Below are 26,135 nucleotides of genomic sequence, written 5' to 3'. Positions count from 1 at the left end.
CAACAACAATTAGTTCCATTAGCGTTTAGCTGAGAGCAGCCCATCCTCATCAGGAAAACATAAGGTTGATACTGAAATCAGAACGTGTCTGCGTGTTTTTCTGCGTCTGCATCTTTAGGTTTTCATGGATAGAGATTACTGTGGTAGGAGGATGCTAGACGTGGCGCTGCCAGGCAAGAGGACGGCCAAAGAGGAGCTGTTGATTTGCTAAAAGAGGACATGAAGTTAGTTGGTGTGAGAGAAGATACAAAGGATAGAGTTGGTGCTTCGCTGTGGCGACCCCTAAGAAAGGAAAAGGAGAAGTCCTTTGTTCATGGAGGTTTGGGACGTGTGATGGTCGACGAAAACGTGTTTAATGTCACAATGTGTTTTACCTGTAATGCCAAACTCCAGCCGCAAACAAAACCTAAAACAGCTCACGGTGTCAGGCGGCCTTGAACCCTCAGAGTCCCTTCAGTCCCCAGCCTGCTTCCTAATGCAGACCCTTGTGGCTGTGATGGTCCTCATGGTCAGATGACATCAGTTTAGTTAGCGTAAAAGTAGTTTTAGAGAATGGCAGTGAAATATCTATTCAGTGAAATATTAATATATTAAGTATTGTTTCGTGCAGGCTGACATAAATCAGCAAGATGGGACCTGTCCAAGACCCAGGAGAGACTATGTCCATCGACTGGCCAGGGAACGCCTCAGGATTCCCCCGGAAGACGCGGAAGAAGTGTCTGGGGAGAGGGAAGTCTGGGCGTCTGCTGCCCCTGCTGCCCGGCCCCAGATAGGAGGTTTGAAGATGGATGGAGGCAGAGCTGTGTCAAAATATATCATCCAAAGTGAAGGTCCATGTAAATAAAACCTTGTTTGGCTGTTTGGATGCACACATTCACAGTATTGTGTGATATTAACTAAAATTGTGTAATTGAGCATCAGAGCTGGGCTCTGACAGTGAGGACCTGTGGGAGGCTGTTGTCAGGGAAGGAAACCTCTCTGCTCAGCAGACTGTCGCCGGATAACAAAGCTGTAAAACACAGACGTGAGGGAGAGTGTGAGAAGCCCAGGGTTTTGTTTTCCATTTGACACTGATGGATCACTTAAGCCCACGTCTGGACAGTCCAGACGTTCATAAAATCCTGTGGATTACAGGGAGCACGTTGACAGGAACATGGAAACTCACAGCATGTACGTGTGCAGCGGTGTGTACATACATGCTGTGAGTTAGACGCGTTTATAGCTGGACTTTATCCACCTCACAGAGGCTGATGTAATCCTTCAGTTGACCTTAAAGTCACCATGAAATGAAAAATGACTTTGTGGACGTGTATGCTAATTTTCCACCATACAATATAATCCTTTAGTTTAAAACAAATATACTGATTTTATTTTCTTGTTATTTTGTGTTTTAAGAAAAAAACCTTGTGATGGATGAGGCAACCTTCACACAGACAAAACCTCCTATGGTTTGAAACACGATGTTAAACAGAGGTGTTATTAGAAAACTCTGTTTAAACCTGGATGTTTGTACTGTTTGCTTTTTAAATGGACCTTTAACCAAGCTACAGAAGCTAAGCTAATCAGGATGGTTGACCAGCCCTGCCTCATATCACTCTAAGGCCCCGTTCACACTGGAGAAAGTCATTCCAGCTAGAGTAGGATTGAGCCCAGACAGCCTTTAAACTGGATGCGTTCAGACCTATTTTCAAATCAGGCTAGCACACACTTGTGTCCGCACTCAATCTGGCTTCATCCAGCGTGTTTGCTGTCCTCCAAACCACTAGGTGGCGCCTCGTAATATACAAAGTGATATTAAGTGATATTAGAAACCATTGGTTATAGCCTATAACTTTATTTCTGCAGGTTAGCCTACCATTACTGTAATGTATTAGCCTGCAGCCTACAGACATGCATCACTACAGACCTCCTGACATACCTTCACCTCATGGCCGCATTCGGATTTTTATGCAATCAAGTTTTACATGCTGATTTTGTTTCCATGTTCCACAGTAGCTGTTTCTCTTTCACCTCTCTTTATGTGACCAAGGTTGTTGTTTTTTTTTTTCCATCTCATTGGAAGACGCTCTGTCAAAAACCCTGCTGCCTCCTCACCAAGGCCTTCTATTCATGCTGCTGGAAACTCTCCCACAGGCTGTCAGTGGAAACACAAGGGATGACCGTGGGTGCCTCAAAAGATATTCAAAAAAAAATCAGCCAACTGTATCTGTCAGTGTACGCACAGCGATGTTTTTTCCACAGAAGAAACAAGGTGATGGAGAAATGAGAAACCGCTCCTCTGCTCCTGCTCTAATCCCAGAGGAGCTCATTGTGAGTCTGCAGCACTGTTAGGGGTTCGAAAGGCCAATTTATATCAGACCTTTTCTGCGCTGTCATGTTGGAGGATTGAATACGGCTGCAGATCTTCACTCTGAAGGTTCCTCTGTGCTGACTGGTCACCTGTAAAGCTCAATAATCACATAATAAACATGAATCGCATCATTTAAAACACAGCAGCGATGCTTTAGCTTACATCATGCAAATCAGCTGGACACTAGAAGCCTGACGCTGGAGACTGCAGCATTTTGTAGTATTTTTGGGTTTGAAACTAGTCAAGAAGAACATTCTTATTTAGGAGGATTTCAAATTAACTTCGAGAAGATAGAGCAGGAGGATGAAATATGTTTCTAATCATACACGCAGCTCAGGCTGGAATAAAGTGCACAGACTCTATGCATGTCAATGATAGAAAGTTACTGAAGGTTTCTGCAGACTGAAAAAGTTGATCTCAAAAGAAATGAAAGAGAAACAGACAAGTTTATTTAAGTTTATTCAAATGATTCAAATGATTCAACACACTTTTATGACATTAACTTATGGAAGGAGGACTTGTGACAATTAAATATTGGGGCACTCGCTGTGTACACTTTAACAGCAAAATTATACATTTAAAAACCGTTTTATTAAATGTAAATAATAAAGGGTGCAGCTAAATGTGATCGTATGGCGACACTTGCTGGAATTGTCTCGAAATTGCATGCTAATTTTAATATTTTTAATAATATATAATGAGGAGGTTTTAAAATTATTTAAAGGTTATTATTATGAGATATGGCCAAATTAAAGACTGATAATTCCTTTTTAATGTACGCTTCCGCGTCGCTGCCCTTCAAAATCACTTGTCATGCTTTGGTCACCTTAGAGACGTTACGGTACTCAACCAATCAGATCGCCTCTTCTTCATCGCTCGACCAATCACACACAGGGTTGCTCTAAGGCGGAAGCGCAGCTTGTGGGTGCGAAAAATTGCTCGGTGTGAGACTGTAGAGCTCTAACGCAGGAGGATGGGTATAACTGCGCAGGTTATTGTTGTCAGATCTGCGATGTGCGCAGGTGCTGCGTCGAGTTTTACGTGCGCGTTCTTGCTAACATGTCAGCCCCAGAGCGACACACGGCGTGAGAGAGGACACGGAGCCGGGATGCCGACCCGTGTAAATGAGACTTTCTGTGCAGCAGTGTGTTAAAGTAGCTCCGTATCACTGCTGAACATTGTACAGACAGTCAGTGTTCAGGTTTAACCCCGGGCAGCACGATGTTCCGGAACACGAAGGCGTTTCTCCAGAAACTTCGATATGTTTGGTGAGTTAGCTAACGGTGCGTCAGGTTAGCGCTAAGCTAACACACCTGGAAGGCAGCTGCTGATTGAATGCTTGTGTCAGCTTGGTAGCGTCGCGGTTTGTTCACTGAGCTACGTGGAAAGATGTGATCAAATATAAGTGTGGTTGACTTTAGGTTGAACATGGCAGGTCAAGGGATGACAGATGATGCAACATTAGTTTAGTTAGAGTTTATTTGTAGACTTAATGTTTATGTTTTAGAAGAAGAAACAGTTGTTGTATGCTAACCCTACTTTAAACTTAGTCATATCTTTGATATCAGACAAACTATCATCAACTCCTCCTTATTTAAGCAGCAGGTTCTCAGGAGACTGATGGTTTTATGCTGTATGACTCGGTGGATAATAAGTGCAGCACATGGTGTAATGATAAAGCTTCATCTCTCTGGAGTTCTGTATGATTTCATGTCTAACTTTTAAAGTCTAGATTTCACATCTTGATGGAGCTGTGAGTGTTTTTCCTCCTGTCATTGTGTTCTTGTGTGTACTGTAAGCTCTCTCTGGCTTTTAACTCAGAGGTGTTCTCTCATTGTTGTCATCTGTATTTTCATTTTAATGTGTTTTAGTTGTTCTTATATCTGTGTGAGATCACGCTGTGTTCTTAAAGTGCTTCATGCCAGTTAATTCCTCCTTAGGAATGAGAACGGTACCTATTGGTCTATCTGGCTGAGTCTGTTGCCACGGTTACAGCCGTTCATCACTGCATCCTCTGCATGCAGTCATGTCAGATGTTTTGTTTGTGTGGTGGACTGAGGTGTAGGGAAAATTTGTACTTGTTAAAATTTGTCGATCAAATAAACAACGTTTTTTTTCAGTTTGAATGGACAGCAGCACACGTGGAGGCTGAAGAGCACCTCAGCAAGCGAGAGGACACTTCAGTACAAACCAGGGCAGAGAATCCACGGCTTCACAGTCACAGAGGTCAGTGAAATGCTGCAGCTTCATGTCAGCAGACCTTCACCTTACAGTCCTGCCTGAGCTGAAGTTATGTCGAGGTCTGAGTTCATGAAAGGGATGCTGTACAGGCCTGTGGTCTGTTTAGAGGTTAAATGTGCTGAGGCGTGCTGTGGTTTTTCATTCTCTCTCATTGTTTATTATGATTTCATCGGCACTTAAAAAAACACAGTGAAGTTATAGGACTGCTTTCTAACTAGTGATTATTCCTGCTGATGACTCCGTCCCTCTCAAGGTTGCAGCGGTCCCTGACTTGTTTCTCACAGCAGTGAAGCTGACCCACGATAAAACTGGGGCTCAGTACCTGCATGCTGCCCGAGATGACTCCAACAACCTCTTCAGGTTGGTGAACTCTTCTTTAAAGGAGCTCTGCATGATTCAGATGTTTATCTGTTTATACAAACAGGTTTTACTTTTTGTTGCACATATCGTCTTTAATAAGTGTTTTGGATGCAGTGACACCATATTTAGCCGTGGTGCATTCAAGTACCGCTGGAACATCTGGCCATTCTTGCTGTGTAGTTTCATCCTGTGATGAGCAGCTTTATCTTTTGTCAGCAGACCTGTGACGTGTGAACTCTGTGTTTTAGTGTCCAGTTCAGGACGACCCCGCTGGACAGCACAGGGGTCCCACACATCCTGGAGCACACGGTGCTGTGTGGGTCTGAGAGGTATCCCTGCCGAGACCCCTTCTTCAAGATGCTCAACAGGTCCCTGTCCACATTCATGAATGCCTTCACAGGTCATTATTATTATTATTATTATTATGACATTTGTTGTTAATCATTTAAATAAAATGATTACAATCTGCCAGGTTGCTTTCTTTACTTCTCGATGACTGCTGATCTTTGTCATGGTGGTATTTGTTCCCTGATGAACAGCCAGTGACTACACCATGTATCCATTCTCCACCCAAAATGCAAAGGACTTCCAGAATCTCCTGTCGGTCTATCTGGATGCAGTTTTCTTCCCTTGTTTGCGGGAGCAGGACTTCTGGTGAGTTTGGGTCTGATTGTTGTTCCTGTCAGGTGGTCAGGCTGATGAATAAAATCTTCTGACTGTGTTTGTTTCTATTTTCCAGGCAGGAGGGCTGGAGGCTGGAGAACGAAGACCCCACCGACGCCAGCTCCCCGCTGGTGTTCAAAGGAGTGGTGTTCAATGAAATGAAGGGAGCTTTTGTAAGTCACTTATCAATGCTTCATCTGCCACTGACACATTAAAGTGGAGAAAACAAATCAAACAGTTTGTGTCACTGATGGAGCTGATGGAGAAGCAGTGAATCATCTGGGTGTTTGTTTCTTTACAGTCTGACAGCGAGCGTCTGTACGCCCAGCACCTGCAGAACAAGCTGTATCCTCACCACACCTACTCCGTGGTGTCAGGAGGAGAACCCCTGAACATCCCCGACCTCACCTGGGAGCAACTGAAACAATTCCACGCCACACACTACCACCCCAGCAACGCAAGGTACACACACACACACACACACTCACACACACACACATATCAGTCACACACACACACACACACACACACACACACACACTCACACATACACTCACACACACATATCAGTCACACACACACACACACACACACACACACACAGACACACATACACACACATATACACACAGACACACACACAGACACACACACACACACACAGACACATATATACACACATATACACACAGACACACACAGACACACACACACACAGACACTCACACACACACAGACACACAGACACTCACACACACACAGACACACACACACACACACACGACGATGAGTTTCGGGGTGTAGAAGGTGGGATAACATGGTCACCGTGTGTTATTAACGTTTCAGGTTCTTCACTTATGGAGATTTGCCTTTGGAGGATCATCTGAAGCAGATCCAGGAGGAGGCGCTGTGTAGGTTCGGACGCATCGAGCCACACACAGAGGTCCCCTCTCAGCCACACTGGACCAGTCCTGTGAGTCCTCTGTCCCGCACGGTGTCCTCTCACTGTCTCACCCTTCACTATCATCTGATCAATCATTATTTTATATCGGCTGATGATGATCTGATCCGAGCCAGCGATGGCTCTGACCGTGTTGTTTTGTGGTACAGAGAGAGGACCACGTGACCTGCAGCCCTGACGCTCTGGCTCCAGATCCAGCCAGGCAGAGCAAGCTGTGTGTGAGCTACCTGCTGGGAGAGTAAGATCACTTCATCTGCTTCCTGCTGGGTTTTACAGAGACGTGTGTGCGTCTTCAGTTCACAGGGACTGTTTCCTGTTCTTTCAGCATCACAGACACACTGGAAGGCTTCACCCTCAGCCTGCTGTCCTCCCTGATGATCTCCGGACCAAACTCGCCCTTCTATAAATCTCTCATCGAGCCCAAGATAGGAACAGACTTCTCTTCTGTAGTTGGGTGTGTGTTTGTGCTTTAATATACAACAGCAGCACAGCAGTGTTATGTTTGTCTAACACACACACACACACACACACACGGTGTGCAGGTATGATGGCAGCACCAGGGAGGCCTCGTTCAGCATCGGACTGCAGGGGATCGCCAAGGAGGACACGGAGAGGGTCAAAGGAATTATCAGCCAAACCATTCATGACATCATAGAGTAAGTACGTTTGTTGGAGGCGGCCTCAAGTGGCCAGTTGAGGAACTGCAGGTTTTTTTTACATTGCTGCGTTTCCTTCCTGTAGAGATGATGATGATGATGATGATGATGATAATGACGACGATGATGTTTTTACTTATTGGTTATTGTTTTAATTCTGGTAACATCTGAACAGAAATGTTCATTTGACTGAAGCTGAAAAAGATTTCCACTCTAAGTGCCTTCTCCTCTCACACAGGACCGGCTTCGAGGAGGAGCAGATCGAGGCTCTTCTCCATAGGATCGAGATCCAGATGAAACATCAGTCCACAAACTTCGGTCTGTCTCTGGCCTCGGTGAGTTCATCTGAGACCTTCATTTTGTTTTCACAACCCTGGCAGCAGCTCCGTGTGACGGTGTGTTCGCTGTTCTCCTGTGTGTGTGTAAAACATTCTGTTCCTGTTTATTGGCACACGTCACACACAAAAGGTCGGCAATGCAGTTGTGTTGTAAACTGTGAGCACAGTCGTGGTTACCTGGTCTAACAAGCTGATCATGTTCAGGGCAGAGGACGCACAGCTGACAACAGATAGAAGATCAGAGCAGCAGACCTCTGGTCTGTGAGTTTAACTCTGTGAACGTGTGGATGACTGTCTGCAATAACACATCCCATCACCTGGGAGTTAATGTGCGTGATCAATACTGGGATTAGTCTTTATCGCCACCTTGTGGACAGACTCTCCTCTGTGGCCGTGTTTCTCCTTCCAGCAGCTGTTTGCAGCTGCTCATCTAAACTGTCCATGGTCGCTGTGCTTCCTCCTTCTGTCTGTGTGTTCTCACCTGAAGAAGCTCTTGGCTTCAACACATTCATCACGCCCACAATAAATTCAGACCAATCACAGTACGGTTGATGCACAGCCTTGAGAGAAAAAGTTCTGCCCGGACCCTGTGCACGAGATAAAAAATGACGTCATTTAGTGGGCGTAACATCTGCAGGGGGGGGGGTTCTCTGTTCTCTGCAGTATGGATCCAGCTTCACTTGTTTGAGCTTACTTGGGTTTGACGCTGTTGATCTTGTTTATCATCAGTACGTAGCCTCCTCGTGGAACCATGATGGCGACCCGGTGGAGCTGCTGCAAATCAGTGACTGTGTTGCCAAGTTCAGACAGGCCCTGAAGGGAAACCCTCAGCTCCTCCAGGATAAAGTCAAGTATTACTTTAAGGTGAATGAAACGCTGGGTGAACTCTGATGACGTCTCCCGGGTTATTATGGAGGATTTAGTGCTGATCTGTTTTCTGTCTTCTGTCCCCCCTCCCTGCCTCCGGCAGGAGAACACACATCGCCTGACCCTGTCGATGAGCCCAGACCAGGCCTACCTGGAGAAACAGGCCCAGGCTGAGGAGGAGAAGCTTCAGAAGAAGGTCGAGGCTCTGACTGACAGAGACAGGAAAGACATTTATGAGAAAGGTCGACATTCCTTCTGCCGTGTGACTCAGTTCCATCTCTGACTCCAGTGTCCACTAGATGTCACCGTTGTGCGTGTTTCTCCTTGAACAGGCCTGGAGCTGCTGGAGGTTCAGAGTAAAACCCAGGACGCCTCCTGTCTGCCTGCCCTCAAGGTGTCCGACATCCAGCCGACCATACCCGTCACTCCGGTTCAGATGAGCATGACAGGTCCTACAGCACTCTCTGTCCCACCGAGAACCTTTGATTCTTTTCAGTTTCATGTCTGATGGAGTGTTTTCCTCACAGGAGGTGTGCCGGTTCAGTACTGTGAGCAGCCCACCAACGGCTTGGTGTATTTCAGAGCCATGTGCAGCCTCAACAGCCTGCCAGAGGACCTCCGGCTCTACGTCCCGCTCTTCTGCAGTGTTGTCACCAAGTGAGTGAACCTGTCGGTCTGATGGCAGCACTGTTCAAAGTCAGTTTGACAAACAAGAAGCAAATGGACTGATGTGACTTGATAAAATGTGTTTGTGTGTGGTTTCACTTGTGGTGTTAAATGCAGGGTTATATAGATTTGTGTTGTGTTTCTGTAGGATGGGCTGTGGAGATCTGGACTACAGGCAGCAGTCTCAGCAGATGGAGCTGAGGACAGGAGGCATGTCTGTCTCCACTCAGGTCGTCCCTGACTCCACCCAGCTGGACACGTTTGAGCAGGTCAGTGCCAGCTGGACGTGTCTCTGAACACACACACACACACACACACACACTCCTGCTGTGTGTGTGTTTTGTATGGTTTCGTGCTGCAGTGATGTCAGCGCTCTGTGCTTCCTGTTTCAGGGCGTCCTCCTGTACTCGTCCTGCCTGGAGAGGAACCTTCCTGACATGTTCCAGCTGTGGAGCGACATATTCAACAGGTTCACCCTCCAAATATTCATCCCTCTCCTGCAGACTCCGCTGTCATACATCCCTCCAAGACATGTAACAACAGCGTGTTTCCTGCTCATGCAGCCCTCACTTTGACAACGAGGAGCGTCTGCGAGTGCTGGTGATGATGGCAGCACAGGAGCTGGCCAATGGCATCTCCTACTCGGGCCACCTGTACGCCATGACGCGGGCCGGCCGTCACCTGAGTCCAGCAGGAGACCTGCAGGAGACCTTTGGTGGGATGGAGCAGGTATGGAAGCTCCTGCATATTTAAAAAATCACCATAGATAATCTGTAAACTCTGCAGCAGATATTCCACTGGATTATTGTTAAAGACGGTCTCTCCTGTCACCACAGTGAGTTTCATGGAAACATACTGCAGAATTATGGAGAAATGTTAATATAAAATTACCGGTCATGTGTTTTGGTCTTACTGCCCAGCCCTAATCTAAGTTAAAACATTTCTCATCAAAATCAGTAATAGGTAAAGCCTTTGCATGAGCAAGATTCTTTACAAGACAAAAAATTCTGCACTTCACTGTGCAACTAGGAAGCTGTGAATGAGCCACATGTGACCAGCAGTCACGTGACAAAAATGTAGTGAGTGTTTAGCTGATCTGCTCTGCACAGCTGATCGCTATCTGGAAAACACTGTGTTCTGCACAAAGACATGTCTGTGTGCTCCTCTGGCAGCCATGTTTGTGCTGTTTCCACGGAGGTGCAGGAACAATGAGCCCACACTGACTGATCATGTGACTCGAGCGGGTTAACACTTGTGTCCTGGTCTGAACGTTAGGTCGGTTTTATGAAAAGGATTGCAGAGATGTCAGACCTCAGCCAAGTCATCCGGATGTTACCCAGGATCAAAAAGCACCTGCTCAACCCAGACAACATGAGGTGGGTTCATGTCTACAGCTTAGCTTCCATCTTCAGCAGCATGCGTCTGTTTTCTGCTCCGAGTTTGTGTGTCTGACTCTGTGTCCGTGCAGGTGTGCGGTCAACACCACCCCACAGAAAATGTCCGACACGGCCGCACAGCTGGAGGGTTTCATGAAGGACGTCGCTGAAAACAGGAAGGAACGCAAACCTGTCAGAGCAAATATCAAGAAGGTAAAGACGGCCGCGGATCGATCGGTCCCTGTCCTTTCAGCTTGCTGATCTAATCAATGATCGGATCCATTTCAGAAGCCACTAGACCCTCAGGATGTGCTGGGCCCCAGCCGGAAGCTGGTGTCTGTAAGTGTCCTGAAGACGAGTCCCTCTGTGTGTTTAAGGGTTCACTCCATGTTTTTACTCGTATGGTTTTCAGGAGGAGACTTTTCAGCCGTGTCAGATGAAAACTTTCTTCCAGTTGCTGTTTCCTGTCAACTTTGTCAGCGAGTGCATTCGCACAGTGCCGTTCTCACACCAGGATTATGCCAGGTAACATTTTACACTTCACTTCACCTCGTGTTACACGTTCCGCCTCATCGCTGTTTCCTCACGTCAGTTTGTGCATCCTGGCGAGGATGATGACGGCAAAATTCCTACACGGAGAGATCCGGGAAAAGGGTGGAGCCTACGGGGGCGGAGCCAGGATGGGGGGAGGCGGTCTGTTCTCCTTCTACTCTTACAGGTGAGTAGTGACTCACAGAGGGACACCTCCGTCCTCACAGCAGCTTCAAGCCTCAGCATCATTTGTAAAATACATTATTCTAAGATGAAGCCCAATCAAAAATATATGAAGATGTTTCAAGTCATAGTTTCACTTTGTCTTCCTGAAGGGATCCGAACTCCGTGCAGACGTTGTCTGCGTTCCGTAGAGGCGTCGACTGGGCCAAGTCAGGACAGTTCAGTCCGCAGGACATCGACGAGGCCAAGCTGTCGGTGTTCTCCGCCGTGGACTCGCCTGTGGCCCCTGCAGATAAAGGTGAGCGACGGGCTCCGTCCTGAGCAGCTGCTGTGATAACTTCACATCGAAGCTTCTGTTAATTGTGTCTGTGGCGCAGGAATGAGCCGGTTTCTCAGCGGGATCACAGACGAGATGAAGCAGAGTCACAGAGAAAGACTGTTTGCTGTCGGTCATCAGAACCTGGTGGACGCAGCTGAAAGGTGAACCTCTTAAATAATGGGACAGTAGTTCATCTGTGACTCCGGTCCTCATGACGCTGCATGTGAACGGGTAAAAATCCTCCTTGAACGAGCTGTTGTCTTCGTGCAGGTACCTGAGCGTCGGCCAGAGGACGCGTGGCGTCGCCATCCTGGGCCCGGAGAACGAAACCATCAAGAAAGATCCCTCGTGGATCGTAAAGTAATACTTTCAGTAGGTGCTTCTTTTTTAAAGTTTACACACGTTGTACTGAAGTGTTACACGTGTCAGGACTTCTATTGAAATGGCAGCAAAAAGCTGAAACGCACAAAGGAGCTGATCAGTGCCGCACTGTAACCCGCTGTGTACATATTTAACTAAAGCATTATATTGGAGTACAGAAAAGGTGTCAGTGTGTTTTGTTAATTATTTACTTAAACTTGTAATATTACTTGTAATAGTTTAAATATCCATGTTTACAGTTTAGACAGAACGTTAAATGTAATCATTCAGCCCAAATCTCCAAATTTGTAACAATTATCAATCAGATGTTTTACACAGTGGTGCAAAACGTTGCCATGGTAACATAAATAATCATCTTAGTTCAGAAAGCCACTAACACTAAAGGCTTTATGACCTGTACTGTAGGCAGCCACCAGGGGGCGATGCAGATGTTTTGGTGCCACTTTGAAGGAGCCGCCATGTCCTTCATGTGTATAATATTAAGTGGATGGTTGATTTCTAAATGACAGCAGGGACGAGCTTTTGTTGCCAACAACCTTTATGATACAGAACTAGATTAAACGGGGTTTAGTCACTTGTCTTCAAACAGCCAGTGTCAGTGCTGCTGAAACATCAGAACCTCCTGTTCTGGCCCTAACTTGGGTTTTGTCTGTTAAGATAAAGAGTAACTCACATTTTAATTTGTATGTAGCTTCAGACCCGTTGCAATGGAGGTGGAGGAAGTCATTTCAACATCTGAACTGTAAAAATCATCATCGTTAGATTATCGCCTGAAGTCGAGGAGAAAACAGAAGCTGCAGCCTCGTCGTTTCCACACAGTAAATGTTTAATCACTCTGTGACAGGACACATCAAACCAGCACAATACGGTTGCATAGTTGCAGCAACTACAGCAACAGCTGATAGAACCCTACTCACAAATTACCACAAAGGAGCCACATGGGGGGGGGGTACACACTACAAAGGAAGCGACAACACACACTCAGCAGGTGGCAGGACACACACGCCGTCACTTCCTGGAACAATCAGAAAGCGTGTGCTCCTCCGGGCATATATTCCCTTTTAAAAGCAGCTTTAGGGGTCACATGACTGACGGGGCTCAAAGTGCTGTTAAAAATAAACGGCGAAGCTGGACGCGCCTCCGCCGCGCTGCGTGGCGTTCGCTCAGCGGCTCAAACAATAACAACCATTGCTACATTTGTGGGACTTTAAATACTTAAAGAGAACATGATGCGTGCTCACACATATTTAGTCATGGGGGATCTAGAAAGTGTAACCTAGCACTGCTAGCTTCTTTAAACTTTAGAATTCAACATCAAATTTAGTGACAAACTAAAATCAGGAGATCCCCTCTGAAAGGTGCCGTTAGCTCTCAGTAACTTTTTAAAATTGCGTTCTATCTTTTAAAATCTACCTTGAAGTGTTTGCAGTCGATCAGTGATCGTTTGTGAGCGGCTGTCACTGGTCTGTGAAGCCGGTTTCCTGTCAGAGTGGCGCCCTCTCTCTGAGGGAGAGAGGCGGCGCGGGTTCAGATGGCTGCAGAGGTCTTGGTCTCTTTGGGACGGATACGGCTCACGTGCTCCAGCTGGCCGGAGTCGGACACGTCGTAGCTGGTTTTGTACTTGGCCAGGATCTTCATCAGAGGGCGGAGCTTCAGCCACCACTGCTCCTTAGGGATCCTGTGGCTGAACGGAGGAAACACAAAGGCGAGAGAAGGTATTATAAAAAGAGTTCTACTGTGCTGATGCTCATGTTCTGCTGATGATGTTTAGAAGAACCGAAAGAGAAGAACTGAAGAAGAATAAAGAGGAAAAAGAACAAAAGACCAGAAAGAAAGGCAGCGAAAGAAAAACCAAAGAACTCAAGAAGAGCGAGCCATGGAACAACTGAAGAAGAGAACCATGAAGAACTAAAGAAGAACTATGAAGAACTAAAGAAGAGAACCACGAAGAACTAAAGAAGAGAACCACGAAGAACTAAAGAAGAGAACCACGAAGAACTCAAGAAGAGCAAGCCATGGAACAACTGAAGAAGAGAACCATGAAGAACTAAAGAAGAACTATGAAGAACTAAAGAACTATGAAGAACTAAAGAAGAGAACCACGAAGAACTAAAGAAGAGAACCACGAAGAACTAAAGAAGAGATCCATGAAGAACTGAAGAATAACTGAGGAGAACCACAGAAAAAGATTCACAGAAGACACAGATAGAAGAAGAGAGAACCAGAGAAGAAGAAGTGACTGTGACATCATCATTAGTTGACTGTTTCCTAGATATTTAAGAACATACAGTTGTGCTGTGTGTACAAACATCATGTGGACACAGATCCATCATCTGATTAAAACTGAATCTTTTTCTTACACAAAGTCTGTCTCGTCTCGGAGCTGCGACACGGGCTGGAAGACCAGCGCTCTGCGACGCATCCCGAGCAGGCAGGCCGTGTCCTCCGAGTTAGCGAAGACTCGCCCTGCACACAGAACCAAACGTCACACACAGAACCAAGCGTCACACACAGAACCAAGCGTCACACACAGAACCAAGCGTCACACACACCACTCGATAACATACACTGAAACAAGACCTCGTCTCTTTGCACTGGTTTTTAATTTTGTGTAAATAAAGGTTGATTGACAGTGGCTTGTCTCACCTCCTTTGTAAGACTCCTTGAGTGTCCGTGTGATCCACTGAATGGCTTTAGCTGCGACCTTGGTGCCGAAGTTTCTGTCAAACGGAGACGGAGCTCCTCCCTGTGCAGCAAAACCCCCTTCAGGTTACAGATGAAACTACAGCAAGTTCAGTGAGAGCTGTGTGTGTGTGTCTGTGTGTCCGTGTGTGTGTGTGTGTGTGCCTGTGTGTGTCTGTGTGTGTGTGTGTGTGTGTGTGTGTGTCTGTGTGTGTCTGTGTGTCTCTGTGTCTGTGTGTGTGTGTGTGTGTGTGTCCGACCTGCTGCATGTGACCCAGGATGTTCTTCCTGCAGTCGAACACTCCTCGTCCCTCCTCGGTGTACAGCTGGTAGACGAAGTCGGTGGTGAAGTTCTCGTTGCAGTTCTCATTTCTGGAAACAGAAACAGGTTAAAGGGTCAGTTCACCAAAAAAAACATGGGACGGAATCAGCAGCAGCTGAAGCTGTGAAAGTACTGAAGCAGCTAAATGTCAGAGAGCGTTTACTTCCACGTGTCATTTCAGAGCATTTTTCTTATAAGTTAGTTTTCTATTGTAAAAAGCCGGCTCCTCCTGGTGTCCCTGTGCGCTCTGCACCACGGTGTAATAATGAAATTACGCAGCACAGATGCACAAAGTCACCTCCGCTCCGTCCGGAATATAACATTTGTCCCATTTCCTCAGAGCAGCGTTCAGCTGGAACAGCACGGCGCTGCGGCGGACAAAAATAACCACGGCGAAGTCTGAAGGGTCGAGCTGATGTCGGAGGCGCTTCCACGCCAAACGCCTTGTTGTGAAATACATATTTCCACATTTCCACCTCTGCATGTTCTCTGTGTTCCCCTCACTCACTGCAGACAGCTACACAATAAAACAGCTGGGAAACAGAACATTAACAGAACCGATCGGCGCCGGGCCTCACCTGAGCACCAGGCCCCTCTGGATGCTCGTCTTCATCTTCTGTGTCAGATGCTCCACGTTAGCCTGGAAACAAGAGGAGCGTTAAACGGAGCTCTCAACCTGCACGAGCAGCAAGTCACACGGTTTCATCACTGCACTGAGGCGCAGGGTGACGTAAGCACCAGCAGGGGGCGCCAGACCTGCTGTAAACACCCCCCTGCTGAAGCCGAGAGGTCGAATTTAACCCTTCCTGGATGTTACGAGTCCTAATGAACTGACAGAATTCCAACATGGCATCATGTGACTGGAACATAAACAAACACAGGCGGCTGTAATCTGATCGGTCCTGTCATGGAATGACTGATGCAGCTCAGAGGTTATTAACGGCTCGCTTCATGTGCGCCGCTGTAATCCGGGTCACCTGCACGCATGCAGAGACCAACAAAGAGCTGCTGGTCCACAGCGGGAGGGGAGGAGGGAGGACTCTGACCTGGAGGTCACGGATGTCGAACGGCTCCTCGTAGATGTAGACGGTGTCGGCGCCCGCGGCCAGACCGCCCACAGTGGCCAGGTAGCCGCAGTATCCTCCCATGGTCTCGATGATGAAGACCCGCCGCTTGGTGCCGCTGGCCGACTGCTTGATGCGGTCACATGTCTGGTTCACAGGCAGGGCGGAGTCAGTTTAAACAGAGTGAACGGTGCTCAGAGAGAGTCCAGCTGTTTAGAGTAGAGCTCAGACCAACATGTAAATAAGTCAATAAATATAAACAGAGGATCAGTTTGACTTTATGTTGACATCATCTAACAGAAGAATTAACAATGATCAGCAGCTCTACTTTAAAGCAGGTGAATGCAGAGCAGCACAGGTCGACTCCTCTCACAGCCTTACACATCAAGACATGTTGAAAATGAAGTCTTTGATTTCAGAATATATCAGATTATTTCTCCTGTTTGTTTTTCTATCACATCAACATGTATGAATTATTCTGCCTTCATCTTGTGTGTGTGTGATTGAAGATCATTTTCAGAGAATATTTACTTTCCTTGCTCTAAGTTTGCTTAATCAGAAAACATTGTTCTTTCTTCTTATGGTAAATGTGCTTATACGACTAATAAATGACATATTTTCATTTTTTCCTTCATAGATTTGTTTAGGTTGCAGGTTTTTGTCAGATCAGTCATTCCATGTCTCTAATATGTGCATGTTCTCGTCTTCACATGTTTTCTGACTGTACACAGCTCTGACTGACTCAGACTAACACTTCTCTGCTGACACTGATCAACAAACAGGCTGCGAGGTTCTGACAAACAGCAGTCGACCTGTGTTCTGTTCAGACGAGTGAAGTCCACCGGGTCAGGACAGCAGAGCACCGAACGCTCGGAGCTCACTGTGCAGGTCGGCAGACTTCACACAGACACACACAGACAGACACACACACAGACACACACACAGACACAGACACACAGACACAGACACACACACAGACACACACACAGACACACACACACACACAGACACAGACAGACACACACACAGACACACACACAGACACACACACACACACAGACACAGACAGACACAGACAGACACACACACACAGACACACACAGACACACACACAGACACACACAGACACAGACAGACACACACACAGACACAGACAGACACACACACACACACACACACACACACACACACACACAGACACACACACACACACACACAGACACACACACACAGACACACACATACAGACACAGACACAGACAGACAGACACACACACACACAGACACACAGACACACACACACACACACACACAGACACACACAGACACACACAGCGACGCGCTCACACACCTCTGAGATGCACTCCCATGCAGAGTGTGTACTCACAGACACTGTGGCTTCTGTAAAGTGGATCCACTGGGATCACACCTCAGGATGACTTAGGTTAGCCAGGCTTTCTCCGCCATCTTTGACCATCAGAATTTTTTTTTTGATGTCACTTTTTGTCCGTTTGTTCTGTAACTAAACTTAAAGGATTTGCTGATGGTCGCTCTCTGATATCACATTTAATTTAAAGGGATTCGTTTTTTGGGCGAACAAATTAAATCTATGTAAATGTAGTAACGTCATCACACTCATCACCTCAGAGAGAACCAGCAGCTTCTCTGTATCACACTCTTCTCTGCGGCCCTTACCTCCACGATGGCGTTGAGGGAGGTGTCGGCTCCGATACTGAGGTCGGTGCCGGGCACATTGTTACTAATGGTGGCGGGCAGCATGCACATCGGGATGCAAAACTCCTCGTAGTCAGCCCGGGCCTCGTACAGCTGCAGCAGGGACTCAAAGGCCTGATGGTGGCCGTAACATGGAGTTAGACCGGGGGGGGGACACTACACGTCTGAGGCTCAGTCAGTCAGTGTCTGTCTGTCTGTCTGTCTGTCTGTCTGTCTGTGTGTGTGTGTGTGTCTGTGTGTGTGTCTGTCTGTGTGTGTGTGTCAGTCAGTGTCTGTGTGTCTGTCTGTGTGTCTGTCTGTCTGTGTGTGTGTGTGTGTCTGTGTGTGTGTCTGTCTGTGTGTGTGTGTCAGTCAGTGTCTGTGTGTCTGTCTGTGTGTGTGTGTGTCTGTGTGTGTGTGTGTGTGTGTGTGTGTGTGTCTGTCTGTCCGTCTGTGTGTGTGTCTGTGTGTGTGTGTGTGTCTGTCTGTGTGTGTGTGTGTGTCTGTGTGTGTGTGTGTCCTGATGTGATGTCACTACATCCAGCACAGACTGTGTTACACATGTCTCGTCCTTCACCACAATATAAATAAAGTTTTGTCTTTCAGTAAGCTGTGGTCGTATATGTGTTGTCGTGATAAGGATACAAGGGAAGGCGGCCATCTTGATTCCATGAAGGGGCAGCTCTGTAATGTGTGTGTGGCTAAAGTGTGTGCTGCTGGCTGGCTCTCTCCAGGAGATGGGTGGGGGGGTGGGGGGGTGGGGGGGGCTTTGGCTTCTCATTGACTGATGGGATGGGGAGGGGGGGGGGGTGTCTCAGGGTCGGGGATTCCCATTGGCTGACGACCGTGACTATGGTGAGGCGTCAGGATTAAGACAGAGGCTCGGAGCGATGTCTTTGTGTTGTCCTCAGGGTGCAGGCTGCAGCAGTGAAGCTGCTCTCAGTGATGCATGCAGACTCCAGCTCTGAGTCTTTTTAGAGGAGGAGAAAGACTCTGAAACAAACCGCCATCCACACGTCTTCCCATCAGCAAACAAAACACACAAGAGGGCTGCGCGAGCACGCCGACAACATGCCACAACACGCCACTGCATGCCCCGACACTTACCTGGGACCCCCGCTGACCGGCTTGCCTCCAACCGCCAGCAGCAAGGCTGTTCTAACCTGAACTAAGGAAGTGATGCTGTGTCTCTGTGTCATTATGTGATGTGAAAGCAGCACATTCCATTTGGCTCCATGGAAAAGAGGTCAGCTGCACCTGTGTTTACACACAACATCGCTGCTCGCTGACGGCTTCGCCATAAACTCAGGAGCTGCACGTCTGCGTGGTGATAATATGTAGATCAATCTACCAACACTGAGTTTGTTCACTGCTCCCAAATTTAATCTAAAATGTGTTTTCCCTCCTCTACTGTCTCCTCTATCCCCGGCTTGGATGCGAGCCGTCGATCAGCGAAGCCCCGCCCTCTGACACACTGGATGGTGCGTTTGTTTCTTCGCGCAGCCACACTTACATCAGTAATGGCATTCAGAGCGGTGTCTGAGCCAATGCTGAGGTCTGACCCTGGTATGTTATTAGACACGGTGGCGGGGACCATGACCATGGGCACGCAGAACTCGTCATATTTGTCCCGCGCGGCGGAAAGTTCCAGCAATCCCACGTAGGCCTGCAGCAGTTAGAGCCAGCGTCTCATTGGTTGTTATCGAGGAGGAGCACAGACAAAGGGGAGGAAAAAGTGAAGAGGCCTAATGCCCAGGTCAGAGGAGAGGACACAGGGGAAGATCTGAGAAAAACTCAAGGTGGGAAGGAGGTGGAGAGCAAAGCTGAGCGCAAAGCCCACATACAGGTGGTCTTCTAGGTGCCCTGCCACAGATATCAGTCTGATCTAAGAAATGACGTTCAATACACCACTGGAAAAATCATAAACAATAAAAAATATATTTTCCCTGACACAATCTGGCTCCTGACGATCATCGTGTTTATCTCCTCTGTTTCCCAAACAGTGACGGAGCTAGCAAGCTAACGTTTGTGTGTATGTAAACTCAGTGTTGTGTGTATCTACAGAATATTGACTGAGGCAGCAGTTTTATCTGGATATGATCCAAAAATAATACATCTGAACACATGCAGTTCACGTATAAGCAATGTAGCTAAGTTTGATTTTTGTTTGGCTAAAGGCAAAGTTGTTGTTGACGTGCTGATATTTACCTTGGTGTTAAAACGTTATTTATATGTAACATTAGCTGTTTACTTCTGAGTTAGCAGGAAGGCTAAGCATGAAATCCAACACAAGTATATTAGAAACACAGCAAAAACAAAAACTTGCAGTGGGTGGGGCTTATAGGAGAGGGGGAGGAGCTTGGATGTGGGTGTGGCCTGGTGATGGGGGCGGAGTCAGAGGCCTGGGAATGGGAATAAAACAAAGTTCTGGGAGGAGTGAACGGGTGGGAGAAGCCAAGGGGAGAGAGCCAGGCCAATCATGACGCACAGTGAGACACAGACAGGAAGTCGATGTTGTAGCTCGTCACACAAGACACAAGGACAAGAGACAAACAATGGAGACGGTGTTGTCCTTTTTTTAGGCCAAGCTAACAAAGTCAAAAAGTCCAACAGTCTAAAGTTTAGACCAAAACAAAGGAGAGACTGTTTGGCTCTGCAGCTTAGCCACAAGCTAATGTGTAGACAGACAGAGAGCCTAGAACAGCTACATGTTACTCTTCTTTTAAAGAAGCTGAAAGGTCAAAACATAATGTTGATATGAAATATAGAATGTGTGGTGAATGTAAAATGTTTCATGGCAGATACAGTCATCAGATGATCCTGTGTGTTCACAGTTATCAGTAGCTTGTTGCAGTAAGTGATACAACAGAGATCAGTAAAGTGTGAGATGAAGATGTGTCGGGTAACGTCACGCACCTCGAACCCTCCGATCACCAGCAGAGCGTTGATGTTGTGGATCCTTATCTGCTCCGCGATCTTCTCCAGATGTTTCCCGGGAAGAGTTCTACACACACACACAGGAAATAAGTGACAAGACGTTCACTATTTTATTATACGACACACTTCTACATGTTTGCAGCTGCTGCAGCTCACCTTTTGGTCCCAAGCAGTGAGCCTCCCTGGCCGGTCCAACCACCAACATCTCCCCATTTGATCTCCTTGATCTGACAAGAAAAAGACAAGCTGTTTGAACCGCAGCAAAGTTTGGATAAAATCTCATTTCTATTTACTAGGGGTGGAACGGTTCACTGAATCCACGGTTCGGTTCGTATCACGGTTCTGAGGTCACAGTTTTCGGTTCGGTTCACATTGTTGAGGTTTTTTCTACTTTGAACACTCTGGAAACACCAGATGAGCCTAAAATACAGCATATTTATCCAACATTTAGGAATCAGGTCAGTGTTTCCATCATTATATCAGGTCAGGTCATTTCATTTCTTTTTCATTTCTATATAGCAGCAGATCATAACAGAAGACATTTAAGAACCTTTCCTATAGAACAGGTCTGCACCTGGTTCTTTATTAAACAAACTGAACAGCTCATGTTATTGATCTTATCTGCACGGCAGCATGTCATTTCTGTCTGCGCTGCTGTCTGCGCACAGAGGCCTGATGTGCGTACACACACACACACGCACACACACAGACACGCACACACAGACACATGCACACACACAGACACACACACACACAGACACACACACACACAGACACACAGACACACACCGTCAGACAGAGAACGTGTGTTGCTTTGCCCACTGTTGCACATCACATGCTAGTTGGATAGACTGAACTCTATGACTACGCTAGGCTAAGCTAACATTACTGATGTCCGTGTTTTTCTTTTTCTTTTTGCCATTGAAATATATTCTTTACATCCCGCTCTGTGAGCATTGACGGGACCAGCAGCAGCTTTGCGCACAATTGGCCGCAGAGTGCTGTGGGTCTCTGCTCTGCTGCAGCTGAACCTGCTGCGTGAAGCTACAGAGTGACTGTGAGTGTTTTGAGGTGGGGGAGGAGCTCACGGTCGCTGCTTGTCGAGGACAGCAGCTGACCGCAGAATGATTTCACATCAGTCTCCAAACGTCACCAGAGAGTCACTAGTAGCTTTTGAAAAAAAAAGTTTGGAAAGCGCCAAATGTAGCGAGAGAGACGCCAAGTTGCCAACACTCGTCTCCATGCTGTGGTAAAAACGCCTCCCTGCATTACTTGATGCACATGTCCAGAACCGAACAGAACACTCGCCCCGAACCGAAACACGTGTACCGAACAGTTCAGATTTTTATCCTGAACCGTCCCACCCTTAAGTAACAATAGCGTAGAATAACAAAGACAGGGCTGTGCTTTGAGTAAATAAAGTGTGCCTGGACAGACTGAAGCACACTTTCCATCATCCTGACACCACCTTTGTTATTCTGCTGTCGTGCTGCTGTTGTGTTAGCACAGCCACATTTAACCAGCAGATCTTCATTATACTCCGTGTCCTACTTAGCCGGGGCTTTAGTCAGGGATCATGGCTTCACTTTTCAATCACTGTCTAATCCTCCACCACCACTCCAGATGCAGCGCTTTCAGCAGGTCGCCGCTGCTGCTCTATGAAAATGTCTGAAAAGCGTGTCGGCCTGCGGACGGCTGGCGTGGAGTCAACGCAGCACGACACAAAACGAAGCACAGCAGCCCCCAGATCAGCTGCTGTGGGAGCAGTGAAGTAATTGGCTTACAGTAAGCAGCACCGTTTATCTGGACAGCCTTATCAATGTCACTGCAGCAGCAGCAGAGAGAGGACAGTGACTGCACTGCAACTGGTCAGTTTAATCTCTCTGGCCTCCAAGGAATGGTGCCTGCTCAGGTTTACTCTTGATAATGTGCGCTGCAGGTTTTCAGTGGCTGAACAGTGAGATCTACCCAATAAGATCTGAGACACATAAGAGAAATGTTTCCTTCATCAATCAATACTGTTTGATTTCTCATGCAAAGGAACTTTAATGCAACAAATGACACTTTCCAGTGTCAACAAATCTTCTTCTAAAACTTTAAAAGAGCTCCAATCACTTCAGTGAAGTTGAATGTGTCATCTGTCAGCAGTGACTGCACATCCTGCTCGCCCTAAACCTTCTGTCTGAAATCAAGAATGTTTCCTTCTCATGTAAAGTTACATAACTTGGACACCACTCATGACATGTTACACAAATGTAAATATTCTACGTCCCTCATGGAAGCTCACCTGTCCTTTGTAGAATCCCTCGAAGCCGTCGCTGACGGCGAACATTTTGTGGCCTTCGGTGATCCCCACTCTGACGGCAGACCGTACGGCTGCGTTCATCCCTGCCGCCGGGGCGCCGACATTCATCACCGCCACGTTAAAGGTGCTCTGCAGGCAGAAGAAACAACAGTCACACACGCAGTCTGCAGCAGATGAAGCAGCTCTTCTGAGCACAGAGCATATGTTACAACACCCCCAAGCTTCATCACACTAGCTGCAATTCCTACATCTAGTGCACAAGCACAGCTTGGTGTGAAGAAGATGCAACTTTTCAGCCGCTTGTAGAGGCATTGAAGATGGGAGGTAAACTGGCTGTCAAGTCTTCAATGCCTCCAATCATTCCACCATCCACGTCTCATTAACTGCTGAGGAGCCAGGTGAGAGCAGAAGACGCAGCAGCCTCGCATGCAGGATGAAGCCACATGCTGCTGAGAGACGCAGCGAAGCAGGAGCTGCTCTTTAACGACCAAAACAGAACATATCAAAGATGTTCTATTTTCACGTTTCCCTTCTTATCATACTGCTTTACTTTGGTTGGTGTACAGCAATGATTAACCCCCATAACAGAGTGGACCATATATACCAAAAGGAGCTTATACATTTGTGTGAGTGCGCTCCACGTTTGGATGGAGGCGTTGTGAGGCTAGGGCCAGACATGCTGTGCACCACTGATGGATCAATATAATAACACAAAGATCAAGTCCAGTACCGGTACCTCAAAATGGACAGGCATCCAACTCCCAGCTGATACATGAACATTACAACACAACTACATTTAACAATGCCACATGCTTTGCTTATATAATATTTGTCTGGCTTCTAGTGTAGAGTGAACACTGAACACTGCATATTGTGATGCCTGGCTCTCTCATCCCTAACATTGCTTCCCTCCCAACAGTCAAGCTGTTTTTGCATTCTGTTTTCACTTAATCCTTGATTTGAGGTGATTATTTGTGCCAAATTTAACAAAACTTCCTTCAGAAAGTCCGAAGGTTTCACCAGAATTGGGCAGAGAGACAACAAAACAACTTAAGACGGCACCTTTCACTGGTGTGGAGGCATACAAACTGTCCAGTATACGCCCTCACTGTCCTTACAAACTAACCATTTAGGACAAAGAGAGCGTGGAGCCTGTCCAGGTTGAGTTCTGAGCAAACAAAAATACTTTCAGCCGTCATCTCTGCAGGCTCGCCTTCAGAGTCATGTGAAGTAGATCGCCTTTGACAGCAGGGCTGAAGGGACGCCGGCACTGAAGCATCTACACTTCTACTTCTAAGCAGAGCCATGAAGAAACAAGCAGAGACAGACAGGATGGGCGGTGAGGAGCACTGACCACGCCAGTGTGTGCCGCTGTGTTACCATAACAACACGAGTAGTCTCTGAAAAATAAGATATCTTCAAAGTTCTGAGCTTTGATCTCAGCATGGAGGGAACTCAAAGCTGCTAGAAAGCTCATCATGTGACCTACGGCTGCAGAAGCTTCAGCCTCATTACTCATCACATACATCACACAGCTCTTCGTCCCCCGCCTCCTCCTCCTCTCCCTCGGGATAGACAATCACAAGACAACAGACTGTTAGTGTCACAAACAGACTGCAGCACCCACAATGCACCTGGCCAGGTTGTACCTGAGGCTAATGTACAAATCTCAGAGCAGCTGGTGGAAAGACACATTAAAGGTATTGACATTCTTGTACTGCTCTGGTTATAATAATCCTCTGCTGCTTTGTTTTTGATGGTACGTACATTTGGAAGCTCGGAGTCGGCTTTGCGGTAGGAGAGGAGTCTGTAGGTGCTCAGGTTGTTTTCAAAGCTCCTGCAAAGCAAAGTGGAAAAACATCCGTGTTGAATCCTGCGCTGTGACTGCTGCACAGAAAGCTTTTAGAGGCAACTGAAAATCAATGCACACACAGTTAAAGCAGGGAACACTGCCAAACAACAGCGACACACAAACACCGCCGGCGATCTGCACAGGAGAGGCGGCAGGTGAAGGAGGAGGACGAAACCAAATACCTGCCACGCAGTCTGACAGCCTCATCGAACTTCTTCTCATCCATGGCCTTCTGGACTTCTTGGGTCTGATAACAAGACAAAGAAATATTTAACCACAGTCTGTCAACAGTCCACTTCCTGTTAGTGGCCTTAGAACAATTATCTACAGCAGCTTCTGACAAAAAAAGACCAACTCTTCTGTTAGTTTGGAAAACATAACAGAAATGAATTGACCTTTGTTCTACACTTAAAACACTGAACCTCTGTGTGACCTTAAACACACACACACACACACTCACCATCTGAACACACTCACCATCTGAACACACTCACCATCTGAACACACTCACCATCTGAACACACTCACCATCTGAACACACTCACCATCTGAACACACTCACCATCTGAACACACTCACCATCTGAACACACTCACCATCTGAACACACTCCATAAGTGGCAGTCGAACGGCCTGGTTTCCAACCAGAGACACGACACAGGCCGGGGTGTTGGCAGACGCCTCCAGCAGTGCCAGCACGGCCTCCACGCCCATCCGACTGGCCTGAAGGTCATTTAAAGGTGACTGGAGGGCAGCAGGAGAATGAAACCTGAACCTTACATTTACAAGTGCTTACCAGAATCCTGTCGAAGGCAGAGGGGGTCCCACCTCTCTGGACATGCCCCAAAATAGTGACCCGGGTATCAAAACCCAGGCAGCGTATTACCAGCTGATCGTATAGAGAAAATGCATGGATTAATTTCTGGGATAGATGTGTGAAAATATAAAAAATAAAAATAAACATCATGCGTAAAAAAAAACAGAAGGAGAAGTCATGCAAAACACCTCGTGTCATGTTAACAAGTGCCAACTGATGTGCATGCAACCAGAGATCAGTGGGGACAAAACAACGCATTCCAAAATGGCTGAAAGATAAAAGAGTGCATGATTTACAACCACATTAAAACATGTAAAAGGTGCAAACAGGGAAAAAGTGACACCAGGTGTTGTGTTTGAGGAAAACCAACACCAAATCCTGGTAGTAAAAAACAATAATCCATGCTTCTGGAGGACTGCAGCAGCTTCCGAACCGTACTTACATCCTTGATATAATCTGGAGTTATTGCCTTGTTGTGTTGATCAATGGCGCCCTCAGCTACGATAATAATGTTCAGCCGTTTCTTATCTGCACGGTTCTAAACATGAAGAC

General features: G+C 46.9%; 2 protein-coding genes and 1 long non-coding RNA gene across 6 annotated transcripts in view; 2 read left to right on the top strand and 1 right to left on the bottom strand.

The window, feature by feature from the left end:
* LOC114449238 (uncharacterized) overlaps positions 1-662 on the top strand; it is a 32,951-nt gene extending 32,289 nt beyond the window's left edge. Inside the window, exon 3 of the long non-coding RNA XR_003671967.1 lies at positions 611-662. This is a non-coding gene — a long non-coding RNA (uncharacterized LOC114449238). The remainder of the gene's footprint in view (positions 1-610) is intronic.
* A 2,734-nt stretch (positions 663-3,396) lies between these two features.
* pitrm1 (pitrilysin metallopeptidase 1) lies at positions 3,397-12,253 on the top strand. Its single transcript, XM_028426635.1, has 27 exons — positions 3,397-3,618; positions 4,471-4,576; positions 4,845-4,951; positions 5,200-5,351; positions 5,491-5,605; positions 5,691-5,787; positions 5,916-6,076; positions 6,461-6,587; positions 6,725-6,813; positions 6,901-7,029; positions 7,118-7,231; positions 7,470-7,566; positions 8,299-8,433; positions 8,540-8,678; positions 8,769-8,885; positions 8,964-9,093; positions 9,251-9,371; positions 9,495-9,571; positions 9,666-9,831; positions 10,378-10,478; positions 10,571-10,691; positions 10,767-10,817; positions 10,891-11,003; positions 11,071-11,196; positions 11,345-11,490; positions 11,570-11,672; positions 11,782-12,253. Exons 1-27 carry the CDS (start codon positions 3,572-3,574, stop codon positions 11,873-11,875), a joined length of 3,081 nt encoding a protein of 1,026 aa, XP_028282436.1. The 5' UTR covers positions 3,397-3,571; the 3' UTR covers positions 11,876-12,253.
* A 443-nt stretch (positions 12,254-12,696) lies between these two features.
* The window catches only part of LOC114449204 (ATP-dependent 6-phosphofructokinase, platelet type-like), a 21,182-nt gene continuing 7,743 nt past the window's right edge, over positions 12,697-26,135 (bottom strand). Inside the window, exons 8-22 of one of the 4 annotated variants that reach the window (XM_028426637.1) lie at positions 26,026-26,121; positions 25,563-25,655; positions 25,364-25,489; positions 24,950-25,014; positions 24,683-24,752; positions 22,898-23,044; positions 20,767-20,837; positions 20,590-20,677; positions 19,187-19,339; positions 15,943-16,107; positions 15,475-15,536; positions 14,835-14,946; positions 14,539-14,638; positions 14,253-14,358; positions 12,697-13,576 (exon numbers count right to left, since the gene is read on the bottom strand). In XM_028426637.1, the coding sequence (XP_028282438.1) occupies positions 13,420-13,576; positions 14,253-14,358; positions 14,539-14,638; positions 14,835-14,946; positions 15,475-15,536; positions 15,943-16,107; positions 19,187-19,339; positions 20,590-20,677; positions 20,767-20,837; positions 22,898-23,044; positions 24,683-24,752; positions 24,950-25,014; positions 25,364-25,489; positions 25,563-25,655; positions 26,026-26,121 (1,611 nt within the window). In that variant the 3' untranslated portion in view covers positions 12,697-13,419. Of the gene's footprint in view, positions 13,577-14,252; positions 14,359-14,538; positions 14,639-14,834; positions 14,947-15,474; positions 15,537-15,942; positions 16,108-17,655; positions 17,809-19,186; positions 19,340-20,589; positions 20,678-20,766; positions 20,838-22,897; positions 23,045-24,682; positions 24,753-24,949; positions 25,015-25,363; positions 25,490-25,562; positions 25,656-26,025; positions 26,122-26,135 lie in introns of all 4 variants that reach the window. The other 3 variants (XM_028426636.1, XM_028426639.1, XM_028426638.1) reach the window with 3 other exon arrangements.

The sequence above is a fragment of the Parambassis ranga genome, chromosome 17 (assembly GCF_900634625.1).
Source record: "Parambassis ranga chromosome 17, fParRan2.1, whole genome shotgun sequence".
NCBI classification, from domain to species: Eukaryota; Metazoa; Chordata; class Actinopteri; family Ambassidae; genus Parambassis; species Parambassis ranga.
Note: the sequence above shows the minus strand (reverse complement) of the source record. Positions and strands in the feature narration are given on the sequence as shown.

Excerpts from the sequence above, each read along its gene's own strand:
- pitrm1 (XM_028426635.1), top strand. The coding sequence starts at position 3,572 with ATGTTCCGGAACACGAAGGCGTTTCTCCAGAAACTTCGATATGTTTG. Across the intron at positions 4,577-4,844 it reads ACGGCTTCACAGTCACAGAG|GTTGCAGCGGTCCCTGACTT; the intron begins GTCAGTGAAATG and ends GTCCCTCTCAAG. Across the intron at positions 7,030-7,117 it reads GACTTCTCTTCTGTAGTTGG|GTATGATGGCAGCACCAGGG; the intron begins GTGTGTGTTTGT and ends CACGGTGTGCAG.